At 41.4% G+C, this 26,455-nt stretch overlaps 2 protein-coding genes across 3 annotated transcripts in view; one reads left to right on the top strand and one right to left on the bottom strand.

Moving 5' to 3' along the window:
* Positions 1–26,455, bottom strand: part of LOC106610073 (zinc finger protein 214) — an 844,054-nt gene that overhangs the window by 351,479 nt on the left and 466,120 nt on the right. The window lies entirely within an intron of this gene.
* On the top strand, positions 1,280–25,169 carry LOC106610125 (uncharacterized). Its single transcript, XM_014209296.2, has 7 exons — positions 1,280–3,469; positions 8,723–8,853; positions 9,036–9,191; positions 13,892–14,077; positions 20,229–20,340; positions 21,896–22,023; positions 22,938–25,169. Exons 1-7 carry the CDS (start codon positions 3,187–3,189, stop codon positions 23,856–23,858), a joined length of 1,917 nt encoding a protein of 638 aa, XP_014064771.2. The 5' UTR covers positions 1,280–3,186; the 3' UTR covers positions 23,859–25,169.

Genomic DNA, 26,455 nt, shown 5'->3' with positions numbered 1-26,455 from the left:
TATTTGATACCATTCCATCTATTCCGCTCTAGCCATAACCACAAGCCCGTTCTTCCCAATTAAGGTGCCAACAACCTCCTCTGCATCAAAATGAGTCGTCAATCATCATTTATTCGATTTAACACTGCAGAAACACCCCGAATCCTCTTTGCTGAGGAATGTGATTGTTTTTCATGAGTATGTCTTATTTTATTTGTTTGTATTTTTATTTTCTTGTGTAATTTGTTTTGTAATTGTAAGATGCAGGGTTCCTTTATAAAAGAAACCATGGACTCCCTGTTAAAATAAAGGTATTACAAAATAAACAACAGTGCACATACTCTTTTCATTTAGCCACACCCTTTGAGCTATGACGCCTACCAATAACATCCTTTGAAAGGAGTGATTACTGGGGTAGCAGTAAATGTAAAAGTTGATCAACTGAAGGGGAAGATTCCCGGTGTTTGTGATACTCGTTGTTTGGTGCGACGCAGACAGGGTGGCGAGAGTGTTGAAACAGGAGTCATTGTCTGTTCTTTTGAGTTTTGATGTTGAGTCTTTGCCTGACAAAGTGACATTAGGATATAGAAGTTATCCTATACGAGCTTTTGTACTGACCACATTACATTACAGGTGTCAAGCTTATGGGCATGTGGCAGTAGTGCGTAGGAGGGAGGTTCCTAGGCGTGAGAAGTGTGCAGAAGGGCATGAGACAAAGCAATGTGTAGCATTGGGGAAAGTAGTGGTATGTGTTAATTGTAGGGGTGCCCATGGGACTGGGGATCAGAAATGTCTCGTGCGAGAGACTCAGGTTGAGGTTTCCAGGGTCAGAGTAGTGCATAAGTTGTTTTATGCTGAGGCAGTGAAGAAAGTAGAGGACGATGGGTCAAGGGGGAGGAATCCTGAGAGGAGTGGTGTGACTAGTAGATTTGTACCAGTACAGAGGGATTAACCAACAAGTGATATGTGTTTCAGTGAGACTGGATTTTTATAATTTATAGCAATGGTTATCAACTGTACTGCAGGGATGGAATGTAAATAGCAGAACATTGAGGTTGTGGTAGCAGCTGCAGAGAGGTATTTGGATGTGCGAGACTTGACATCAGAAGAGTTACAGGGTGTGTTAAGTGGTGATGTTCCATCCTTTCAGGTTGTTGGTCTGAGGTAGCACTAAATAGTGGAGTAGGTGTTTTTTTTTTCATGAGTGTAATGTTAGATGGTTGGGTATTTGTTTATTTTTTTAAAGAAAATACAAGGGAGTTGTACTCCAGTCTAGTAGGAGGCGGTAATGCAACATATATTGGATGCCAACTGCAGTTAAACCTCATCGAAGAAGAACAACATCCTTTCTCTTCAGTGTAAATGGAAGTAAACAATGTCAGTGGGCTGGGGAGATTTCAGAGAAAGCGGACTGGTGTGAATTGTATTGGAAGGTCAGAAGGCCCAGCTGCGTTGTTGTAGGCACGTTACTGGGGACATGAACAGAACTCCGAAAGGGGAAAATGGAGTCCCTAGAGAAAGCAAGTACAAGATGGGTGTCAGGGATGGAGCAGCAGTATTAACATAAGGAGACGTGTACTTTGAAAACAGAGAAGGAATGGAGGGAAAAGAGAGGGAGAAGAGGTCTAAGAGAGTGAGGGAAGAAGAGGGTGAGCTTGAGTCGGATAAAAATGGTGTGAAAAATGGAGATGGTTTGTCAAAGAAGAATGATAGAAAGTGTAAGCAGAGGCAGCTGAAGACAGGAGGAGAAATGGAAGTGAATGAGGGTGAAGTATCGGAGGTGGTAGGTGCGGTAAAGTTATCGGAGACCGAGGATCAGGATGAAGAAGAGTCTGTGACAGTAGGAGTGAAGTTTATGGAAAAAGTGGACTCTTGCCTTTTGGCTGATCCATTTGTGATTTCACTGGGTGAAAAAGAGATGGGTCATGTGGAATCGGTGATGGTAACTAGAAGTGGTCTAGTGATAATTGTGTTTCTGTTGGGCAGAGGAAGAATGCGCTCGAAGTAAAACGAATGGGGGCAAGAAAAGTGAATTGTTTTGTTCTCAAGAAAAGGGCACCAATGAAAGGAGTGATACCTGGGGTAGCAGTAGATATAAGCGTTGACCAGCTGAGGGCAAAGATTCCCGGTGTGTGTGATGCTCGTCGTTTGATGCGATGCAGACAGGGTGGTGAGTGGGCAAACAGAAGAGTCTTTGCCCAACAAAGTGAAGTTAGGATTTATAAGTTATCCTGTACGAGCGTATGTGCCGAATACATTAAGATGTTACAGGTGTCAAGCTTATGGGCATGTGGCAGCAGTGTGTAGGAGGGAGGGTCCAAGGTGTGAAAAATGTGCAGAAGGGCATGAGACAAAGAAATGTGTAGTATTGGGGAAAGTAGTGGAATGTGTTAATTGTAAGGGTGTCCATGGAGCTGGGGATCAGAAATGTCCTGTGTGATGTCCCGTGTGAGAGAGGCAGGTGGAGGTTTCCAGGGTTAGAGTGGAGCAGAAGTTGTCATATGCTGAGGCAGTGAAGAAAGTAGATAAAGATGGGTTAAGGGGGAGGAGTGGTGAGAGTAGTAGAGATATACCAGCACAGATGGATAGGCCAAAAAGTGAAAAGTTTCAGTAAGATTGGATTTTTAGCATTTATAGCAATGGTTATTAATTATACTGCAGGGATGGATCAGAAGTCTCAGAAAAATTTAGGTTGTGATGGCAGCTGCAGAGAGGTATTTGGGTGTGTGAGACTTGACAGCAGAAGAGTTACAGGATGTGTTAAGTGGTGATGTCCCATCCTTTCAGGGTGATGGCATGAGGTAGGAATAAATACATTTAATTAGTGGAGTAAGGGGGGTGTTAATTTTATTTTATATAATTTTGAAATTAGTGAGTATAGTGTTAGATGGTAGGGTATTTTAGTACATTTTTCTTTTTCAAGTAAAGTAGACGGGAGTTGTACTCGTCTAGTAGGTGGCGGTAATGCAACAAATTGGATGCCAACCGCCGTTAAACCTCATAGAAGAAGAACAATGTCAATGACCATGAAACATTTCTACGCTAGCGTTTTTATTGTTGTTATTTAGACGTTTAACAACACAATATAACTCAATATGGACCATTTAACAGCACAGCATCACATTCTTACCCCATGTAGTCTTTCATTTGCGTTGAAGACAGAACTTGATTGATAGATATCTAGGTAACGTTAGCTAGCTGCTAACAATGGCTAACTGTATGGTTTTTCACACTCAAATAGCCTCCATCATGGAGGTACTAGCGAATGCAGCCGTGGCCGATATCTGTAAACTCGTAGACGACGACTATGCAGTGTTTCGTTTGGAAATTTCTCAAAGCCAGAATGAAATCAGGGCATTGCGGAGGAAACTACAGCTACTGGAACTGAAGGTGGCACGGGAGCGCGCAGAGAGGACAATGCGAGATCGCGTCCTCGCCAGTCGTCCCAGTAGTGTCAAGATCCTCGACCAATACAGAGGAATGGAAAGAGGTACAATTTGAAGGAGGCAGAGGCCTGTCGTCCCCATTCCCCTCTGTGTTCAGAAGTGTTACCCAGAATTGGGTCCTGGTCAATTTTTGGATTGTATGAAATATTGTATGAAATAATTTCCCTGATTACTATGTTGCGCAGACACAATAATATACATGTGTTCTAACCAGATGAGCGCTACTTTTGGATGTAGATTTCAGAATGAAAGTAGATCAACCAGTCGTCAGTCAGGGCCACGAAGAATCACTCATAGTATGTTGTAACGAGAGCCATACTTTTTTGGTTCGTCATACGCTTACAATGTTTTTTTATTTTTTATATATATATTTATTTTTAAGGGGTGGATCAACTTAATATTGCGGAAAGAATATTGCTTCCATCAATGTAATTGTCTGCATCATTTCCAATCCCCCATATATTTTTTGGGGTATATATATATATCCATACACGCATGCATCACATATATACACATACCAATATAGACATACATACTTTTTTAAAGAATATACCTTTATTATTATTCCCCGCAAACCCTACCACCGATCCCCCAATTGGAGTAAACTAATAAACACTTCGGCTTTTACCTTCAATTTATTCATCTTATACACATTTTACAGACAGTCTATTTTACAATAGTTCATTTTTGTTTGTTTTTAGTCCTTCGTCTATTTCTGATGTCCATCCAGTTTGATTTCTATTTATAACTGCTATATCACAAAAGTTCTGAACCTATATACATTTTACAGACCCCGTATGTTTTACATTGTTTATCTTGTTATTAGTCCCACCCTTCAGCTCCATTCAACCCCTCCCATCTATCCCTCAACATCATCCATTTCGGAGTTCTATTTGGCATATATTTTTCAACTGTGCTGTGATTCTTCACAAAACAATTGAACCTCTCTATTCTCATAGCTTCTACAGATTGTAAATTAAAAATAAACATTTTTGCTAAAATAATTATTATATTATTGATTGATTGACTATGGCTTTTCAAATCACCCAGTATTGCTATCTGCAGCGTTAGTTCTAGGCAAATGTTGCAATTCTTCAGCCATTCCTAGACCTGTGACCAAAAACGAGCTACATATGGACAATACCAAAATAAATGATCTAATGACTCTGCCTCCTCACAGCAGAATCTGCAGAGCTGGGAAGATTGTATCCCCCATATATATAACATTCTATTAGTTGCAAGAATTTTGTATAGTCATTTAAATTGAAAAAATTGAAGTTTTGAATCCGGTGTTGTTTTGCGTATCAATTCATAAACCATGTGCCATGGAATGGGTACATCGAAAATCTCTTCCCAACTATTTTGCAATTTATATGGCACAGCTGTCAGTTTTTTGGTCCTTAATTGAAATTGGTATATGTTTTTATTTATTACACTTTTCTTTAACCATTTATGTTCTTTAATACAGGGCCGACATACAAGTTCCTTACTTTTTTCCACTTCTACTTGCCTCTTCCATTTTTGTGGTAATGCTGCAATTAATTGGTTGTAGTTTTGGGTACAGCAGACATTTCCATATGTCTGTGTTAGCTGCATGTGTGACATCACTCCACCAGTCCTATTTATAATATCATTCACTAAAATTCTACCTTTTTTAAAAAATTCTTCAAAAAATAGTTTTTTTTAATCAATTACTATATTTGAATTTAACCACAATATGTGTTGTATTATTTGTTCTGTCTTTTCAGGTGGATTAAACTGAAATTGCAACCAACTTTCTAAGGCTTGTTTAAAAAATAAAGATATTTTGGAGATGATTTCCTTTTCAAACAACCGAAAGTGGGCAGGTGTAATCTGAATAAAGGGAAAAAGGCCCTTCTTGAACATAGGATGAGACATTCGTACCAATTTACTAGAAAACCAGTTTGGATTTAAGTATAACTTTGGTATGACTGATGCCTTTAGTGAGAGGTCTAATGCTTTCATATTTAATCATTTCTGCCCTCCAAATTGATATTCGTTATATAAATAGGCCCTTTTAATTTTATCTGGCTTGCCGTTCCAAATAAAATTTGATATTTTTTTGTTCATATAATTTAAAAAGCAGGTCACTATGTGTAGGCAAAACCATAAGCAAATTGGTAAACTGTGATATGACTAAAGAGTTAATCAGGGTGATTTTTCCACAAATAGACAGGTATTTTCCTTTCCATGGTAGCAAGATCTTATCTATTTTTGCTAACTTTCTATAAAAATGTATTGGAGTGAGATCATTTCTTTCTTTTGGGATTTGTAAATCGATTATGTCCACATCTCCGTCAGACAATTTAATTGGTAAACTAAATTTGCATTTTTTAGTGATCCAATACGTAATAGTACACTTATCATAATTTGGTTTTAATCCAGAGAGGATAGCAAAAGTATCTAGATCCTCTGAGGCTGTGGAGAGACTGTAATTGTGATTTTAAAAGAAAACATGAATCATCGGCGTACAATGACACCTTAGTTTTTAAGCGACGGATTTCTAATCCCTTAATATTATTGTTTGATCTAATCTTAACAGCTAACATTTCGATGGCAATAATAAATAAATATGCCGATAGTGGACAACCTTGTTTTACTCCTCTAGATAGTTTAAAACTTTCTGAGATGTAGCCATTATTTACTATTTTACACCTAGGGTTACTATACATAACTTTAACCCATTTTATAAGCGATTCCCCAAAATTGAAATATTCTAGGCATTTATATATAAACTCCAGTCATACTTTATCAAAAGCCTTTTCAAAATCGGCTTTGAAAACCAGGCCTGGTGTCCCCGATATTTCATAGTATTCTATTGTTTCCAGTACTTGTCTTATATTATCTCCAATGTATCATCCATGTAAAAAACCTGTCTGATTAGGATGAATAATATCTGACAATACTTTTTTAATTCTATGCGCCAAGCATTTTGCTAGGATTTTTGCATCACAACACTGAAGTGTAAGAGGTCTCCAATTTTTTAAATGGACTGGATCTTTATATATACCATTTGGGTCCTGTTTCAGTAATAATGATATCAGACTTTCTTGTTGCGTGTCTGATAATCTACCATTTATATAGGAGTGGTTAAAACATGCTAATAATGGTCCTTTGAGTATATCAAAAAATGTTTTGTATACTTCCACTGGTATGCCATCCAGCCCTGGAGTTTTCCCATCCTTAAAGGCCCCAATTGCATCAAGCAGTTCCTCCTCTGTAATTTGGCCTTCACATGAATCCTTCTGTACAGATGTTAATTTTACATTATTATTAGGGGGAAAATCCATACAATTAGTTTCAGTTAGTGGAGATGGAGGAGCCTGAAACGAAAACATATTTGCGTACAATGTTTACATTATTACTTGAAAAGGCACTAAGATTATCTTTGGTTGTGGTCTTTTTTTGCAAAATTACTATTGTGGATGCAGCTGTTAGAATGCTAACGCTCATTGACATACTGTGCATAAGGAAAGTATTCAGACCCCTTGACTTTTTACACATTTTGTTATGTTACAGCCTTATTCAAAAATGTATTAAATATATTTTTTCCCTCGTCAATCTACACACTACCCCATAATGACAAAGCAAAAACAGTTTTTTTTAAAGACCTTATTAACATAAGTATTCAGACCCTTTGCTATGAGACTTGAAATTGAGCTCCGGTGCATCCTGTTTCCATTGATCATCCTTGAGAGCTTGATTGGAGTCCATCTGTAGTAAATTCAATTGATTGGACATGATATAGAAAAGCACACACCTGTGTATATAAGTTCCCTCAGTGCATGTCAGAGCAAAAACCAAGCCGTGAGGTCGAAGGAATTGTCCGTAGCGCTCCGAGACAGGAATGTGTCGAGGCACAGATCTGGGATAGGTTACCAAATAATGTCTGCTGCATTGAAGGTCCCCAAGAACACAGTGGCCTCCATCATTCGTATATGGAAGAAGTTTGGAACCACCAAGACTTCCTAGAGCTGGCCACCCGGCCAAACTGAGCAATCGGGGTAGAAAGGCATTGGTCTGGGAGGTGACCAAGAATCTGAAGGTCACTCTGACAGAGCTCCAGAGTTAATCTGTGGAGATGGGAGAACCTTCCAGAAGGACAACCATCTCTGCAGCACTCCACCAATCAGGCCTAGACGGAAGCCACTCAGTAAAAGGCACATGACAGCCCACTTGGAGTTTGCCAAAAGGCACCTAAAGGACTCTCTGACCATGAGAAACAAGATTCTCAGGTCTGATGAAACCAAGATTGAAATCTTTGGCCTGAATGCCAAGCGTCACATCTGGTGGAAACCTGGCAAAATTCCTACGGTGAAGCATGGTCGTGGCAGCATCATGCTGTGGGGATGTTTTCAGTGGCAAGGACTGGGAAACTAGTCAGGATCAAGGGAAAGATTTAACGGAGCAAAGTACTGAGAGATCCTTGATGAAAACCTGCTCCAGAGCGTTCAGGACCTCAGATTGGGGCGAATGTTCACCTTCCAACAGGACAGCAACCCTAAGCACACAGCCAAGATAACGCAGGAGTGGCTTCAGGACAAGTCTCCGAATGTCCTTGAGTGACCCAGCCAGAGGCCGGTCTCTGGAGGGACATGCAAATATCTGTGCAGCGACACTCCCCATCCAACCTGACAGAGCTTGAGAGGATCTGCAGAGAAGAATGGGAGAAACTCCCCAAATACAGGTGTGCCAAGCTTGTAGCGTCATACCCAAGAAGACTTGAAGCTGTAATCGCTGCTAAAGGTGCTTCAACAAAGTACTGAGTAAAGGGTCTGAATACTTATGAAAATTTGATATTTTTTTAAAATTAAATTAGCAAAAAAAAATTTAAAAATCTGTTTTTGCTTTGTCATTATGGGGTATTGTGTGTAGATTGATGGGGGGAAAACGATTTAATCCATTTTAGAATAATGCTGTAACTTAACAAAATGTGGCCAAAGTCAAGGGGTCTGAAGACTGTCCGAATGCACTGTAGAGGGTGGCAAAGTTAGCCGAAAGAGACATAATTTTTTTAAGTGTAATGCAGTTTATTTGCGATGATGACACAAACATTATATTTAGCAGGACATTCATGCAAGCCTTAAAATACAATTATAATCCAAAAGTAGTGTGAAATGCATTCATAAGCAACATATCATTTTTGTTGTTGTTGTTGCTGACATTCTGCACATAGCCCTGGTGCAGCAATGTTTGCAAACACAGAATGGGGTCTATACCGTTGAGCAGACAGTAGCTAACCTAAAAAGTATATTTTCCCCTAATCACTTTCCCAGCTGAAGGACATCTCACTGGAGACCACAGGAGCTTTGTGAAACCAGCGGGACACAATACATGGAGAGATGACCAACCAATCACTGTTGATGAGGGGAGTGGAACCTCAACCCAGCACGTTATCATGATAGAGGTTAGTTTAATAGTGTTGCATAAAAAAAGTGTTACTTTGTAAATCAAATGTATCCCGTTTATTTCAGAAAGGCTCCCCTCAGCTATTCACTTGCCATAGGGGATTTTTTTTAGACTTCCCTACGACATTGTTATCCAATTCTACTCATCTACCGATAATAACCGCCCCTCTTCTTGTGTCAGAATGCAGAGGCTGCAGGTCCTGGGGTCAAACTGGAGAAGTCTGAAGGAGAGGAGGACACACGGGACAGCAGAGCCATCCAGACTGGAGCGCCCCCTGTAGCCACGGAGGACCCCACCACCCCAGCGCAGCCCAGGAGCCGACGCAGCATCACGGAGGTCAGTGGAACGCCGAACGCCGTTCTCAAGTCAGAGTCCGACACCAAGACTTTAACTGTAACACACAGGCTCTTACACACAGGATCTGACGACATATCAGACCCAGAGAGACTGGCCCTGGGGAGACTGGGCTGTCCTCCTGCTCCTGGTTCAGAGTATTTACCAGTATTTCACCAGAGCCAGAGGACAGTTTATTCTCGTGGAGATGTTGATGGTAACGCGTTAGACACTGGTGGTGATGATCCGTCTTGTTCTTACACTTCAGAGATGGACCATAGCAACATGCCCTTGGGTTTAGAGACACAGACTGATCTGTCTAGAGGGGACTGGAAAGGGTACAGTAGTAATGTATACTCTGAAGGGTGCCAAGACAAGAAAGGGGAGGTTATGGTTGTAAATGAATTGACTGTGAAATTGGAGGGCGACACTCCTTCCACATGGAATGCAGATAGTCACCTAGGAGACGGACACTCACAGGGCAGAGATTTCTTAGATTACAGGGAAATCATAGAGACAAATCCAAATGTTGCGACCCACTCCCCTTTACACGTGTTCAGGGATCGCAACCCAGTGTCCACGTCGATGGGGCCTTCCGATTCACACGGCCATGTCCTTTTGAATCAGGTATTGAACTCAAACAACAGGGCAAGAGCCCAGGCTCAGGGAGGGGAATCAGAATCTGTCAATAGTAAAGGAAAGCGGTTCCTCTGCATGTTCTGTAACAAAGGCTTCAGCTGCCCCCAGAAGGTGGAGATCCACCAGAGGGTCCACACAGGGGTGAAACCCTTCAGCTGCACCCAGTGTCACATGTGCTTCGCTGAGGCTGGCACCCTGAAGAGGCACCAGAGGGTCCACACAGGGGAGAAACCTTACAGCTGCCCCCAGTGTGAGAAGAGGTTCTCCCGTCAGCACCAGCTGAAGATGCACCTGAAGGTCCACACGGGAGAAAGGCCATTCGCCTGTACGCACTGCGGGAAGAGGTTCTCAGAGAGGAGATACCTCAGGATACACCAGCAGAAAAAACATTCCACTCTATAACATAGAAAGTAACCATTCCACTCAATAGCTTCTGACGTTAACATCAAACCCTGCATTAAAGGTAGACTCAGCAAGATGATGTAGATGCACAAAGTAAACAGCAGTAGTTGGTCAATTTCTGCAACAACTGAGAGCGTTGAAGTGCAAGGCCCAGACATTTTTGTATATATAAGGCAAATATAAGCCTGACATTCAGAAGCTTAGCTACAACCTTTAGTCGAGGAGTCAAAGAAATTGGACTTTGCTTGGGAAGTAATCTTATACAATGTGTGACTCGCTATCAATTGATCAATTCACTTTCTGTAAAATATAATATGTATAATTACATTTAATGTTCATATAAATTATTATGATAAAACATTTGGTAGCGGTATAACATTTGGGGAAATCGGGTCTAGACTTTATTTTCCTTTTCCATTATTGTTGTTATTATTATTATTATTATTATTATTAATAAATAGCCTACCTAAAATATTTAATGAGTCTTGTTAAACTACGTAGAATTGCAGGAAATGAGCTTCAAAACAAAATTCCTAGGTCCCTCAAATGAAACAAAATCAAGCTGGGGGTGGCTATAGAATGATCACAAATGCCTATTTCATCACTTACATTGAATTACTTATTTTTTTCCCCAATACACTTTTAATGAGAAAATGAATGCAGTTTATCAAGTTCATTCAGATTTGTAGTTGAGATGTTTGTATGTGTGCTTTTTATTTGGTTTATTTAACTTGTTTATGTTTAATAAACAAAACATTGGACTTTTAATTCTGACTTTCATTGAGACCCTCTTTAATATACATCACATCTGATCATATAAATCACACAACAGCACTTTATAACCGATATAAATATATCACTATTTTTAAAACAAGCCATAGAAAGCTGGTTGCTATTTCAGTTTAATCCACCAGAAAAGACAGAACAAATATTACAAAATATTATGGTTAAACTCAAATACTGTATATTAATTGATTAAAAATAAATAAATTTAAAAAAAAAACACAAAAAACAGTATAATCTTTGTAAATGATATAAATAGTACTGGTGGAGTTATTTCACACATGCAGTTAACAAAAATATCGAAGTGTCTGCTCTATCCAAAATTACAACCAACTGCAGCATTACCGCAAAAATGGACGAGGCAAGTGGAAGAAGGTAAGGAATTTGTCGGTCATTAAAGACCAAAATTGATTAAAGAAAATTGTGATAAATAAAAGCATACCAGTTTCATTTTAGGGTAAAAAAATTGACAGATGCGCCATACAGGTTGCAAAATAGTTGAGAATATATTTTCGATGTACCGATTCCATGGCACATGGTTTATGTGCCAGCTGTGCTTGAAACGTTGAGTCTTTCAATTTAAATTATTATACAAAATTCTTGCAACCAATAGATACACACTGTGTATAACATTCTATCTATCTACAGTGCATTCAGAAAGTATTCAGACCCCCCTGACTTTTTCCACATTTTGTTATGTTACAAACCTTATTTTAAAATAGTTCAAATCAGTTTACACACAATACCCCATAATGACAAAGCAAAACTGTTTTTTTGAAAGTTAGCAAATTTATTTAAAAAAAAATGGAAATATTACATTTTACATAAGTATTCAGACCCTTTATTCAGTACTTTGTTGAAGCATCTTTGGCAGCGATTAGCCTTGACTCTTCTTGGGTATGACGCTAAAATCTTTGCACACCTTTATTTGGGGAGTTCCTCCCATTCTTCTCTGCAGATCCTTTCAAGCTCTGTCAGTTTGGATGAGGAGCGTCGCTGCACAGTTATTTTCAAGTCTCTCCAGAGATGTTAGATCGTGTTCAAGTCAGGGCTCTGACTGGGCCACTCAAGGACATTCAAAGACTTGTCCCGAAGCCACTCCTGTGTTGTCCTGTTGGAAGGTGAACCTTCACCCCAGGCTGAGGTCTTGAGCGCTCTGGAGCAAGTCTTCATCAAGGATCTCTGTACTTTTCTCTGTTCATCTTTCCCTTGATCCTGACTAGTCTCCCAGTCCCTGCCGCTGAAAACATCCCCAGCATGATGCTGCCACCACCATGCGTCACCGTAGGGATGGTGCCAGGTGTCCTCCAGACCAAAAAGTTAAATCTTGTTTTCATCAGACCAAAGAATCTTGTTTCTCATGGTCATTAGGTGCCTTTTGGCAAACTTCAAGCGGGGTGCCACGTGCCTTTTACTGAGGAGTGGCTGGCCACTCTACCATAAAGGCCTGATTGGTGGAGTGTTGAGGAAATTGTTGACCTTCTGGAAAGTTCTCCCATCTCCACAGATGCTCTCTGAGTGGCCATCGAGTTCTTGGTCACCTCCCTGACCAAGTTCCTTCTCCCCCAATTGCTCAGTTTTGCCGGTCGGCTAGCTCTAGGAAGAGACTCTTGGAAGAGTCTTCTTCCGTTTAAGAATGATGGAGGCCACTGTATTCTTGGGGACTTTCAATGCTGCGGAAATGTTTTGGTACTCTTCCCCAGATCTGTGCCTCGACACAATCCTGTCTCGGAGCGCTGCGGACAATTCCTTCGACTTCATGGCTTGGTTTCTGCTCTGACATGCATTGTCAACTGTGGGAACGTATATAGACAAGTGTGTGCCTTTCCAAATCATGTCCAATCAATTTATCACTGGTGGATTCCAATCAAGTTGTAGAAACATCTCAAGAATGGTCAATGGAAACAGGATGCACCTGAGCTCAATTTCGAGTCTCATGGCAAAGGGTCTGAATACTTATGTAAATAAGGTATTTCAGTTGATTTTTTTTATTTTATAAAAGTTCAAAAATTTCTAAAAACCTGTTTTCGCTTTGTCATTATGGGGTATTGTGTGTAGATTGATGAGGAAAAATATGAATTTCATCAATTTTAAAATAAGGCTGTAACATAACAAAATCTGGAAAATGGGAAGGGGTCTGAATAGTTTTTGCTGCAAAGGGACAGAATCATTAGATCACTTGTTTTGGTATTGCCCATATGTAGCTTGATTTTGGTCGCAGGTTCAGGAATGGCTGAATAATTGCTACATTTACCTGGTGCAAACTCTGCAAATAGCACTGCTGGGTGATTTTAAAAGTCATAGTCAATCAATCAAAAATATAATAATACTCTTAGCAAAAATGTTCATTCATTGACAATTGTAGAAACTATGAGAATAGAAAGGTTCAGAACTTTGGTAAAACAGCACATTTGAAAAATATATGGCAATTAGAAATCAAAACGGGATGGTCTTCAGGGATAGATGGGAGGGGTAGCTGAAGGATGGGCCAAAAAAAAGAGAACTAATGTCAAATATACTATGTCTGTAAAATGTATGTAGTATGTATAAGCTGGAAGTTGTCCATTAGTTTACTGCAATTAAGTGATGGGTGGTAGGAAAAAATACAAAAAAAACTACTATATACGTCAAAATAGTTTAGTCGGGTTTGTCTGATGATGACTTTTGACTTATCATAGCTGACACTTATTTACCCACATCATCATATTTATGTCCATCTGATGGGTTTAACAACAATGAAGTCATTCTGTAACTAGAGTATAGGACTCAAACGTAGTGGGGATGGGTAAACACTCCATGTTGAAAGTGTGTTTATTATCTTTGTGTACGTACCTGAGGGAGTGTGTGTCGGTGTAATCTGTATCACCTGTCTCTACCAGGAGGAGGAGGTGCTGCTGGTGAAGGAGGAGGGGTGTGAGGAGGGTCTGGGGAACCCTGAGGAGACCATGGTCATGGAGGACAACCCTGAGGGGACCATGGTTATGGAGGACAACCAGAGTACACCTCCTCCTGAACCCACAGAGGAACGAGCTGAGCAGCACAGGACCACACACAGTCTCACTGAGGTGAGCCCACTGTGAACTACTGTCTGTATGGTGTTAGGTCAGGGCCTGTATCCAGAGAGCCTCTCAGAGTAGGAGTGCTGATCTAGGATCAGTTTTGCCTGCGTTGTTTCCTGTTATTAGTTGATTTCGGTTGCACATCCCTATATCTAATTGATCAGCTGTTGTCAAAGCCCAAAAAAGTATCACATTTTATTTGCCACATGCGCCCGAATACAACAGTTGTAGACCTTACAGTGAAATCCTTACTTCAAAGCCCTTAACCAACAATGCTTTAAGAAGTTTTAAGAAAAATAAGTGTTAAGTAGAAAATACAATTATTTGTTAAACAGCAGCAGTAAAATAACAATAGCGTTATGACATTCAGGCATTTCAAGTATACTCGATTTTCGAAACGACGCATACTATTAAACTTTAATTTTTTCGTATACTCAAACCGCTTACTATTTAGGATGCAAATATGGGTATTCGGACACGGGCCATGTCTTTCAATGATCAAACCGTGAATGAGTGTCAAATAATAAAATAAAATCAACTAACACGTTTGCATAGTATCAAATCAACTAAAATGTTAATATTTTTTTGTATTACATTTTTATTTCACCTTTATTTAACCAGGTAGGCCAGTTGAGAACAAGTTCTCATTTACAACTGCGACCTGGTCAAGATAAAGCAAAGCAGTACGACACAAACAACAACACAGAGTTACACATGGAATAAACAAGTGTACAGTCAATAACGCAATAGAAAAAAAATAAAGTCTATATACAGTGTGTGCAAATGGCGTGAGGAGGTAAGGCAAATAGGCCATAGTAGCGAAGTAATTACAATTTAGCAGATTAACAATGGAGTGATAGATGAGCAGATGATGATGTGCAAGTAGTGATACTGGTGTGCAAAAGAGCAGAAAAGTAAATAAACACAATATGGGGATGAGGTAGGTAGATTGGGTGGGCTATTTACAGATGGACTATGTACAGCTGCAGCGATCGGTTAGCTCCTCAGATAGCTGATGTTTAAAGTTAGTGAGGGAAATGTAAGTCTCCAGCTTCAGCGATTTTTGCAATTCGTTCCAGTCACTGGCAGCAGAGAACAGGAAGGAAAGGCGGCCAAAGGAGGTGTTGGCTTTGGGGATGACCAGTGAGATATCTCTGCTGGAGCGTGTGCTACGGGTGGGTGTTGTTATCGTGACCAGTGAGCTGAGATAAGGCGGAGCTTTACCTAGCATAGACTTATAGATGACCTGGAGCCAGTGGGTCTGGCGACGAATATGTAGCGAGGGCCAGCCGACTAGAGCATATAGGTCACAGTGGTGGGTGGGATTAGGGGCTTTGGTAACAAAACCGATGGCACTGTGATAGACTGCATCCAGTTTGCTGAGTAGAGTATTGGAAGCTATTTTGTAGATGACATTGCCGAAGTCGAGGATCGGTAGGATAGTCAGTTTTACTAGGGTAAGTTTGGCGGCTTGAGTGAAGGAGGCTTTGTTCCGAAATAGATAGCCGATTCTAGATTTGATTTTGGATTGGGGATGTTTGATATGAGTCTGGAAGGAGAGTTTACAGTCTAGCGAGACACCTAGGTATTTGTAGTTGTCCACATATTCTAGGTCAGAACCGTCCAGAGTAGCGATGCTAGTCGGGCCGGCGGGTGCGGGCAGCGAATGGCTGAAAAGCATGCATTTGCTTTTACTAGCTTTTAAGAGCAGTTGGAGGCCACGGAAGGAGTGTTGTATGGCATTGCAGCTCGTTTGGAGGTTAGTTAACACAGATTCCAAAGAAGGGCTAGATGTATACAGAATGGTGTCGTCTGCGTAGAGGTGGATCAGGGAATCACCCGCAGCAAGAGCAACATCGTTGATATATACAGAGAAAAGAGTTGACCCGAGAATTGAACCCTGTGGTACCCCCATAGAGATTGCCAGAGGTCTGGACAACAGGCCCTCCGATTTGACACACTGAACTCTGTCTGCGAAGTAGTTGGTGAACCAGACGAGGCAGTCATTTGAGAAACCAAGGCTATTGAGTCTGCCGATAAGAATACGGTGATTGACAGAGTCGAAAGCCTTGGCCAGGTCGATGAAGACGGCTGCACAGTACTGTCTTTTATCGATGGCGGTTATGATATCGTTTAGTACCTTGAGTGTGGCTGAGGTGCACCCATAACCAGCTCGGAAACCGGAGTGCACAGCGGAGAAGGTACGGTGGGATTCGAAATGGTCAGTGATCTGTTTATTAACTTGGCTTTCGAAGACTTTAGAAAGGCAGGGCAGGATGGATATAGGTCTATAACAGTTTGGGTCTAGAGTGTCACCCCCTTTGAAGAGGGGGATGACCGTGGCAGCTTTCTAATTTTTAGGGCGGTTGAGCAGACAACAATAGGGGTTGCAACAATGGTGGCGGCTAATTCTAGAAAGAGAGGGTCCAGATTGTCTAGCCCAGCTGATTTGTACGGGTCCAGGTTTTGCAGCTCTTTCAGAACATCTGCTTTCTGGATTTGGGTGAAGGAGAAGCTGGGGAGGCTCGGGCAAGTAGCTGCGGGGGTGCGGAGCTGTTGGCCGGGGTTGGGGTAGCCAGGAGGAAAGCATGGCCAGCCCGAGAGAAAAGCTTATTGAAATTTTCGATTGTCATGGATTTATCGGTGGTGACCGTGTTACCTAGCCTCAGTGCAGTGAGCAGCTGGGAGGAGGTGCTCTTGTTCTCCATGGACTTTACAGTGTCCCAAAACCTTTTGGAGTTAGAGCTACAGGATGCAAATTTCTGTTTGACAAAGCTAGCCTTTGCTTTCCTGACTGACTGCGTGTATTGGTTCCTGACTTCCCTGAACAGTTGCATATCGCGGGGACTATTCGATGCTATTGCAGTCCGCCACAGGATGTTTTTGTGCTGGTCAAGGGCAGTCAGGTCTGGAGTGAACCAAGGGCTATATCTGTTCTTAGTTCTACACTTTTTGAAAGGGGCATGCTTATTTAAGATGGTGAGGAAATTACTTTTAAAGAACGACCAGGCATCCTCGACTGCCGGGATGAGGTCAATATCCTTCCAGGATACCTGGGCCAGGGCGATTAGAAAGGCCTGCTCGCAGAAGTGTTTTAGGGAGCGTTTGACAGTGATGAGGGGCGGTCGTTTGACCGCGGACCCATAGCGGATACAGGCAATGAGGCAGTGATCGCTGAGATCCTGATTGAAAACAGCAGAGGTGTATTTGGAGGGCAAGATGGTCAGGATAATATCTATGAGGGTGCCCATGTTTACGGATTTAGGGTTGTACCTGGTGGTTTCCTTGATCATTTGTGTGAGATTGAGGGCATCTAGCTTAGATTGTAGGACTGCTGGGGTGTTAACCTCTCTAGGGCAGGTGGGACGAAATCGTCCCACCTACGTAACAGCCAGTGGAATCCCGTGGCGCGTTATTCAAATACCTTAGAAATGCTATTACTTCAATTTCTCAAACATGACTATTTTACAGCATTTTAAAGACAAGACTCTCGTTAATCTAACCACACTGTCCGATTTCAAAAAGGCTTTACAACGAAAGCAAAACATTAGATTATGTCAGCAGAGTACCCAGCCAGAAATAATCAGACACCCATTTTTCAAGCTAGCATATAATGTCACATCAACCCAAACTACAGCTAAATGCAGCACTAACCTTTGATGATCTTCATCAGATGACAATCCTAGGACATTATGTTATACAATACATGCATGTTTTGTTCAATCAAGTTCATATTTATATAAAAAAACAGCTTTTTACATTAGCATGTGACGTTCAGAACTAGCATACTTCCGGTGAATTTACTAAATTACTCACGATAAACGTTCACAAAAAACATAACAATTATTTTAAGAATTATAGATACAGAACTCCTTTATGCACTCGCTATGTCCGATTTTAAAATAGCTTTTCGGTGAAAGCACATTTTGCAATATTCTGAGTAGATAGCCCGGCATCACAGGGCTAGCTATTTAGACACCCACCAAGTTTAGCCCTCACCAAAGTCAGATTTACTATAAGAAAAATGTTATTACCTTTGCTGTTCTTCGTCAGAATGCACTCCCAGGACTTCTACTTCAATAACAAATGTTGGTTTGGTTCAAAATAATCCATAGTTATGTTCAAATATCCTCTGTTTTGTTCGTGCGTTCAAGACACTATCCGAAGTGTAAAGAAGGGTGACGCGCCCGACGCGTTTCGTGACAAAAAAAATCTAAATATTCCATTACCGTACTTCGAAGCATGTCAACCGCTGTTTAAAATACATTTTTATGCCATTTTTCTCGTAAAAAAGCGATAATATCCCGACCGGGAAACCGTGTTTACGTTCAAAGAGAGAGAAAATAAAAACATGGGGTCGCCTCGTGCACGCGCCTCAGTCTCATTGTCCTCTGATAGACCACTTACCAAAGGCGCTAATGTTTTTCAGCCAAGGGCTGCAAAGACATCATTCAGCTTTTTCCCGGGTTCTGAGAGCCTATGGGAGCCGTAGGAAGTGTCACGTTACAGCAAAGATCCTAAATTTTCAATAAAGAGAGTCAAGAAGCCCAAGGAATGGTCAGAGAGGGCACTTCCTGTACAGAATCTTCTCAGGTTTTTGCCTGCCATATGAGTTCTGTTATACTCACAGACACCATTCAAACAGTTTTAGAAACTTTAGGGTGTTTTCTATCCAAAGCCAATAATTATATGCATATTCTAGTTTCTGGGCAGTAGTAATAACCAGATTAAATTGGGTACGTTTTTTTATCCGGCCGTGCAAATACTGCCCCCTACCCTCAACAGGTTAAGCATATCCCAGTTTAGGCCACCTAACAGAACAAACTCTGAAGATAGATGGGGGGCAATCAATTAACATATGGTGTCTAGGGCACAGCTGGAAGCTGAGGGGGGGTCTATAACAGGTGGCAACAGTGAGAGACTTATTTCTGGAGAGATTAATTTTAAAAATTAAAGCTCGAACTGTTTGGGCATAGACCTGGAAAGTATGACAGAACAAAATGTTGTAGTTGGGTATGGAAATCTCTGAATTTTTGGTGGCCTTCCTAAGCCAGGATTCAGACACGGCAAGATCATCAGGGTTGGCGGAGTGTGCTAAAGCAGTGAGTAAAACAAACTTAGGGAGGAGGCTTCTGATGTTAACATGCATGAAACCAAGGCTTTTTTGATTACAAAAGTCAACAAATGAGAGTGCCTGGGGACACGCAGGGCCTGGATTAACCTCCACTTCACCCGAGGAACAGAGGAGGAGTAGGATGAGGGTACGGCTAAAGGCTAGCAAAACTGGTCGTCTAGTGCGTTGGGGACAGAGAATAAAAGGAGCAGATTTCTGGGCATGGTGGAATAGATTCAGGGCATAATGTGCAGACAGGGGTATGGTGGGGTGCGGGTACAGTGGAGCTAAGCCCAAGCACTGAGTGATGATAAGAGAGGTTGCATCTCTGGATACGCTTGTTATACTGGGTGAGGTCACCGCATGTGTGGGTGGTGGGACAAAGGAGGTATTTGAGGCATGTAGAGTGGGACTAGGGACTCCGCAGTAAACTAAAACAATGATAACTATCCTAAACAACAGTATACAAGGCATATTGACATTTGAGAGAGACAGAAAGCGAGGCATAAAGCAATCACAGGTGTTGATTGGGAGAGCTAGCTAAGACAACAACAGCTAATCAGCTAAGTCAACAACAACAGGTAAAATGGCGATGAATGGGCAGAGAGGGTCGGTAAACTACACACAGGGCCTGAGTTCGGGGCTGGGGCCGACAGATAAACCATAGTAAACAAAGTGGAGTACCGTGATAAATGAACAGTCCAGCAGGCATCAGCTATGTAGCCAAGTGATCATAGGGTCCACTGAACAGCAAAAGATGGAACAGGGAAGCCGCGAAGCAGCTTCTGATGGAGGTTTTGGCTATAAGGTGTAAAAAAAATTGCGGATCCGTGTCACATTGGGTGAGGCGGGTTACCGGATGGTATATTTAATTTAGAAATGGAAAATAGATTGAAAAATAAATTGAAATATATACAAAAAAAGACGAAAAATACAAAAAGTAAACGAGAGGACGACAAACCACGTCTGCACTGCTACGCCATGTTTGAATAGTACTCATAGCGAATTTCTTAATCCAACATCCTCTCACTCTATCTCTTACAGTCAGTAGACATGGAGGATGGGAAGCCTGATCTGCTGCTGGTCAAAGAGGAGACAATAGAAGACAGACCAGAGAGCATTGATCTGCTGAGTGGACTAAAGATGGGGGAGCAAGGTATGGAGAAATACATATAGCCTTCATACAGGAATATCAGGATGTAGGAATGGACATAAACCTAACAACTTAAGACAAGTTTCTCTGAATGGGGGGGGGGGGGGATCACCAAATTCACTTGGGTGGAATTGGTGTGGAGGGTCCATGGGTGGTGTTTGACAGTTTATTTGGATTCCTCATATTCAAATTATTGTTAGAAAAAAGTTTGGTCCAAATCGGATGTTAGGTGTTATATTTATTGAACAATATATGAATCCTATAAATTAAAATGGCCAATTTTGGGTGCAATCAATTAGCTTCATTTCTCAGAGTTGAAATTATATTTCAAGCAAATAATGTTGCAGGAATGCTAATCTGTTTCAAACAACAAAAACTATTTCAGCACAATCTGAGATGGTGGGTGTCAAAATCCTCTTGAGGTGGAACGACCCTAAAGCATCCTTACCAGGAGTCCACCCACACATTCCGATACTCAAACTGCATCACATGCAAAAATGGGTCTGGACAATTGGCTCACAGTGTAAGATGCCTAGTTCCTGACACTTTTCACAGCTTGCGATTTAAGTTTAAATCCCCAATGGAGTCATCATTTTTCCTTTGACATGTGAACATTCATTGTGGTATTGTGTTGAGAAGAAAAGTGCAGTCATCACCTTTAAAAATTAAGAATTCATTTCATAAGGAGCGAGGCCTTTCTTCAACCTTCTTCACAAACATACTGCTAGGACCTGAACATATGTTAGCATATGAGGCTGCATGGTTGTGTACACTTGCCTACATGTAGGGTAGGGCACACAACATTTTTTATGCGTTTTTAGAATCATTATCTAGCGTTCCTTGTCTCATGTGTAACAAAGTATAAATTGACTTGTCTGGGTAGGTTCACCAAGTGTCCAGTGAGGGCGCAGCTTCTCCAGGAATCCACTGAGGTGAAGCCTAGCCTTCTCCTGGCTTCACAACTTATAGTCACTCAGACCAAAACGCTTGCTATAAAACAGGCTTAATACAGAAATATTTGTCGCTACAATGAATATAGGCGAAGTTACTTAACCTTGTACAATTAAGTGTACATGTCTTTATATGCATTTTGATAATCGGCTATTTCACTTGATGGCCAGCAGTGGAGGGTTCTCTCTTTTAAAAATAATCTTGCCCCGAATGGGATTTGAACTCACAGCCACCATATGCCAACATCTGGAGTAGACCACTTTAGTGTATGACGCCACTACTCCGCTTAGACCATGGGTAACAAATTCAACCAAGCAGTTGGCCAAATTGACCTATTGAACAAATGTGAATGGATGGCGGCTCTACCGTTTAAGGTCTGATGGGTTGATTTGTTATTTTGTTAACGGATATAATTATATGCTCAGCTGGCCTTCCACAGCGTTGTGGCTAATTTGGCCAGGTTTCCCTATGAGAAAAGCTAGCAGCTAGCCATTTTAGACTGATGGATTAAACAATGGTCTAAGCAAAAGTTCACAAGTACGGTCCCCATATGTAGAGTTGTCTCTGCCATGTTTTTAAACGTCTATTTTCTAACCTCTTCCTGCAGGTGGTTGGCTGGAGGCTAACAGAGGAGACTGGGCAGACATCTTGGATTCCCAGACCCAGATGGGTGTAGCCAAGGCCCCGGGGGATGACATCATTGAGCAGGCCAATACCAGAGGCGACATGGCTGAGGTCAGTGGATGGGAATCCATTTGGGAGGTTTTTTTTTTTACCAGCTGAAGATGCACCTGAATGTCCACATGAGAGAGAGGCTGTTTGCCTGTATGCACTGTGGGAAGAGGTTCTCAGAGAGGAGCTTTCAGATGTAGTAGGAAACTGGATGAGGTGAACTGGGGAAAGAATGAGTATGAGGCAGAGTAGATGATATGGTGATGTTTGGTGTGATGGTGTCTGTAAAAATGCTTCACTGATGAAGAGTGACAACCTTATCATGTTGTTTGATGCTGGTGTTTTATAACGAGGAAATGATAGTGCCTTAATTCATGTTTACTTGACAGGAAGTAGTGAAGCTGTGTGTAATGTTGAACATTCTCTAAAATATTCAGAAATAAATTTTATCGAAGTGATGGTACCAGATTTAAAGAAAAGGTTAAGTGTTACCATAGTGAGAAGTTATTCTATTTGTCACATATCACTTTGTGCAATAAAAGTACTGTACTTCACATTATGTGGTAAAAATCTGTTGCTCTGCCCCTGAGCAAGGCAGTTAACCCACTGTTCCTAGGCCGTCATTGTAAATAAGAATTTGTACTTAACTGACTTGCCTAGTTAAATAAAGGTTAAACAAAAAAATGTGAGTGTATCACCATTAGGTTTAAATTAAATACAAAATTGAGTCTGTGCTGACTGACTTTCAATAATATAGATTTTCCCTTAACTCAGTCAAACCAAAACATACTCAATTCTTTAATCAACACATAAGGACATTTTTTATAATAAACTCCAATGGCTCCATATTGTTACGTACTTGAATCACAGTGTGAGAGATGGGCTTGACTGTGGTTAACATTTTAGAATGTCATGTTTCACAGCAAAGAGTTTCTTGTATAAAATTGTATGCTTTTCTGTACAATCGTTGTTTGCAGTCTGCAGTCCATGAGGACCTGCTGAAATCCGGTGTTGCTGGCGAGGGAGAGTGGACTTCTGAAGCGTCTGGTCACAAACTCTGGCCCCGGATCAGAACCCTGGATCAGGAGCCATCGCTCTTCCTTCCCGAGTTAGAACCAGGACCGAACCACGAGGGACAGAGACTCCACCACCACACAGAACACAACCAGTGGACAGGTGGACTGAACAACCTCAGTCCTGGTGGTCATCAGAGAGACAGAGGCTCCAGTCAGGGATCCAGTCCGCAGCCCAGACCCTTCTCTTCACAGTCTCAGTGCAGGGATGAAGCAGGGCCTGGGGCTAGTAGAGATAGACCCTCCTGTTCCTATGATACAAACACCACAGTATCCACGATGAACAGAGCAGGTCACCCTGGGCTTCAGCATTCACAGAGAGCGGTGGGAAGCCTCCCTGGTGATAGTCTAACAGGAAGTCTGTCTTCTCTAATGCCTGGTGACTGGGTTCATAGAAGGCCTGGGTCTAGCCATCCTCAGCTGCCTCATGGTTACCCCACCAATACAGACAGGGCCAGGATTGGCGTTCACCACAAGAGGTACCTAGCCTATAACACATCACATAATCCTAACAACACCCAAACAATGACTAGAGGTCAAGGAGGGAGCTCAAAGACTAACCACCTGAGGGTGGTGGCTCCTGCTTCTACCTCCTCTGGTGTCATTGTGCCACAACGTGGGAGGCCGAGCATTAGGACAGACGCCGAAAAGCCATACGCCTGCCCCACGTGTGGGAAGCGCTTCGCTAAGACTAAATATATCAAGCAGCATCAGACAGTTCACACCAAGGAGAGGCCATTCAAGTGCAAACTATGTTACAAGAGCTTCTCCTTCCAGAGTAACCTTATCAAACATAGGAGTATCCACAACGTGGAGAAGTCGTAGCAGTGTGGCTTGAGGTGTGCACTGGGGATATCTGGGAGCCATTCTTTAGTTTAGCTGACATTTTATGGTTATCATGTGAAGTGTCTTAGAGTGGGTACGCTCTGGGTACGCTCACATTCTCACATGATACAGACTTGTTGTTTGGTGTGCTGGCACAGTAAATCCATTTGAATTGACTCACTTTGACAGCATCCCTTATGATTTAAACATAACTTTCTGTACATGTTTTCCCATGGAAGAAGTTGTCAGAAAGTGACGCGTAAACTCCAATCTTGCAGCCTGGACCCTATTTCACATTATCTGAGTTTTGAGACACCGTCAGTTTAGACACAACATGCTCTTGAATACAGGGTGGGTGTCATTTTAATCATAGAAATATAACTCATAGAACAGACCTATTCCTTCAGACCACTGCAATTGACATTTTTACTTCTAATTACTACCACAACTATGACCTTCAGTCCACCCACCGTTTAATGTCAATTTAAATGGTCATGTCTATTCTATTATCAATATTTCAATAGGTTTCCTATGGAGGATTGGCAGTATAATTTGAAACAGATATTCCCATTCATGTCAACATTCTCAGATGTGTGGACCTCCAACCATCTTTGTGGTACCATTTGAAAGTTTACATTTTAGTACATTTATCATCCAAAACATGACACCACCCTGTATTCAAGAGCATGTTGTGTCTCAGACGGCGGGCACAACACAAAAAGTCTTAGATTATGTAAAATAGGCTAAAATGCAAATATGAAAAAAATCTGATTACAGGTTTAGATAATTTACTTTTTTATTAATACTTAATTTTAAAATATTAAATAAATCTCCAGAAATTATAAAATAGTTTGACAACCCTGTTTGTCAGCTTTTGGTATATCAATCTCAACCGTCTATCTTTTCCAGTGATGAAAACGTGGAATTCTCATGGTATGGTGGGGTATGCAAAATGGGTAAACTTTGGGCACCTTTATTGCTTGAATGTTTTGGTATTCAGATCCAAAAATTTACTTTTTGAGCACTTCTACCATGGATTTTGTTCAAATAAAAAGGGATGCCATCAAAAAGTGATTGAATTCAAATGGATTTACCGATAGCTGAAACACTAATTGAAGTGTAACACCATATTTCCCCTCTGAATTTGGTTTTGGCTATGTTCTAGTCATAACAAATATAATGTCCCTCTTTGGTAAAAACGCCTTTAACACCCCTTTCCACAACATTATTTGGCATAATCAGGTGAAACTTGTTCCTTTATGTACAAAAAACATTGGTGATCATATCTGTTAATAAATGACAAATCACGTTGTTATTGGGTTACAGTGGAGAACAAGAAAGGAAACAAGAGAAGTAAAGTTGTAGTGGAAAATAAGAAACTCCTAGACTCGTTTTTAGTCTGAGTGAGAGTTTTGAACTAATGGAACCTGGGAGATCCGTTTGAAGTCTCGATAAATGTCATGCATGAGGCATTGGGTGAAGTGGTGTCAGTAAGGGTCACAATTTTTGTTGTTGTTGCTTGTCAATGGAGCAGAAGAAGCGTGCATTAGGCCTCAAGATGATATGAGTGGAATGTTGTGTGTATGTATCTTCAAAGCAGAGCGCCTATCAAGGGGGTTATCTCTGGGGTGGCGCATAAAGTACGTGCAGATGTAATACCTGAGGAAGTAGGAGGAGTGGTTGGTGCACTTTGACCCATATGGTAGATCGAGTGCATAAATTCACTTCATCCATACTTTTGTCTATAGCCGAGGCATTGCAATAAATCTAGCTAAAGGATGTTTTACCCTCACAGGCCCCTGAGCCTGTTTAGTAGGGATGTAACTTGAATTGGAATGTGACTGAAGGAGTGTGATGGGTTTTTTCAGGGGCAGACTGGGACAAAGAATTCGGGCCTGGCATTTTATCCACACCAGCCCACATCACTGAGCGCCGCCAACTCATTTTCCCCTGGTGTAGCACCAGCCCATGATATGGTCGAACCCAAATATCCAAATCATGAGTTATCTAATCAAGTCATTCATAGTGAAGAAAAAAAAACATTTCCCCAATTCTTATTTCCAAAATCTGGTCACCTTAATTGACAATATAGCAAATATAGCACATCAAAATATCATGAACTCATAACACGTCCAAGCAGGAATGTATGAGTTCATGATATGATTGGATATCACTTTTGCTATGGCAATATTAGCTAGAGGCAGGAAAACAATGTGCAGACAGTGGTGGATTTAGGTATAGGCAACATGGGCATTGCCGGGGGAGGCACGGGGCACCTGCACATTTGCACGTCACGTCAATGATATCACGTCACCGTGTGGGACTGTGGGTCAATTAACCTTGTCGGAGTGGGCTCACAAACCTGATTCTAGTTTGTGAGCTAGGCAGGCTACTGCCTGGGAAAGTCTCCTAATCAGAAGTACGAGATGGGGAGGGGATGGGGGTAGGTTGACCTCACTGGAAGCCCGAGGTAGGGGAGCGGGGCAATCTATCAAATAGCACACCTCTAACTATGTACAGTACTAAAGCAATTAGTAAAATCAGTCACACTATGAAATGCTACCAAATAAACCACAATTCATTCATAACTGTGAATA

Source organism: Salmo salar, chromosome ssa08 (assembly GCF_905237065.1).
Source record: "Salmo salar chromosome ssa08, Ssal_v3.1, whole genome shotgun sequence".
Lineage (NCBI taxonomy): Eukaryota > Metazoa > Chordata > Actinopteri > Salmoniformes > Salmonidae > Salmo > Salmo salar.
The sequence above is the reverse complement of the archived record's forward strand: the minus strand, read 5'-3'. Positions and strand labels throughout refer to the sequence as shown.

Excerpts from the sequence above, each read along its gene's own strand:
- LOC106610125 (XM_014209296.2), top strand. The coding sequence starts at position 3,187 with ATGGCTAACTGTATGGTTTTTCACACTCAAATAGCCTCCATCATGGAG. Across the intron at positions 8,854-9,035 it reads AGCACGTTATCATGATAGAG|AATGCAGAGGCTGCAGGTCC; the intron begins GTTAGTTTAATA and ends TTCTTGTGTCAG. Across the intron at positions 22,024-22,937 it reads CCAGAGGCGACATGGCTGAG|TCTGCAGTCCATGAGGACCT; the intron begins GTCAGTGGATGG and ends CGTTGTTTGCAG.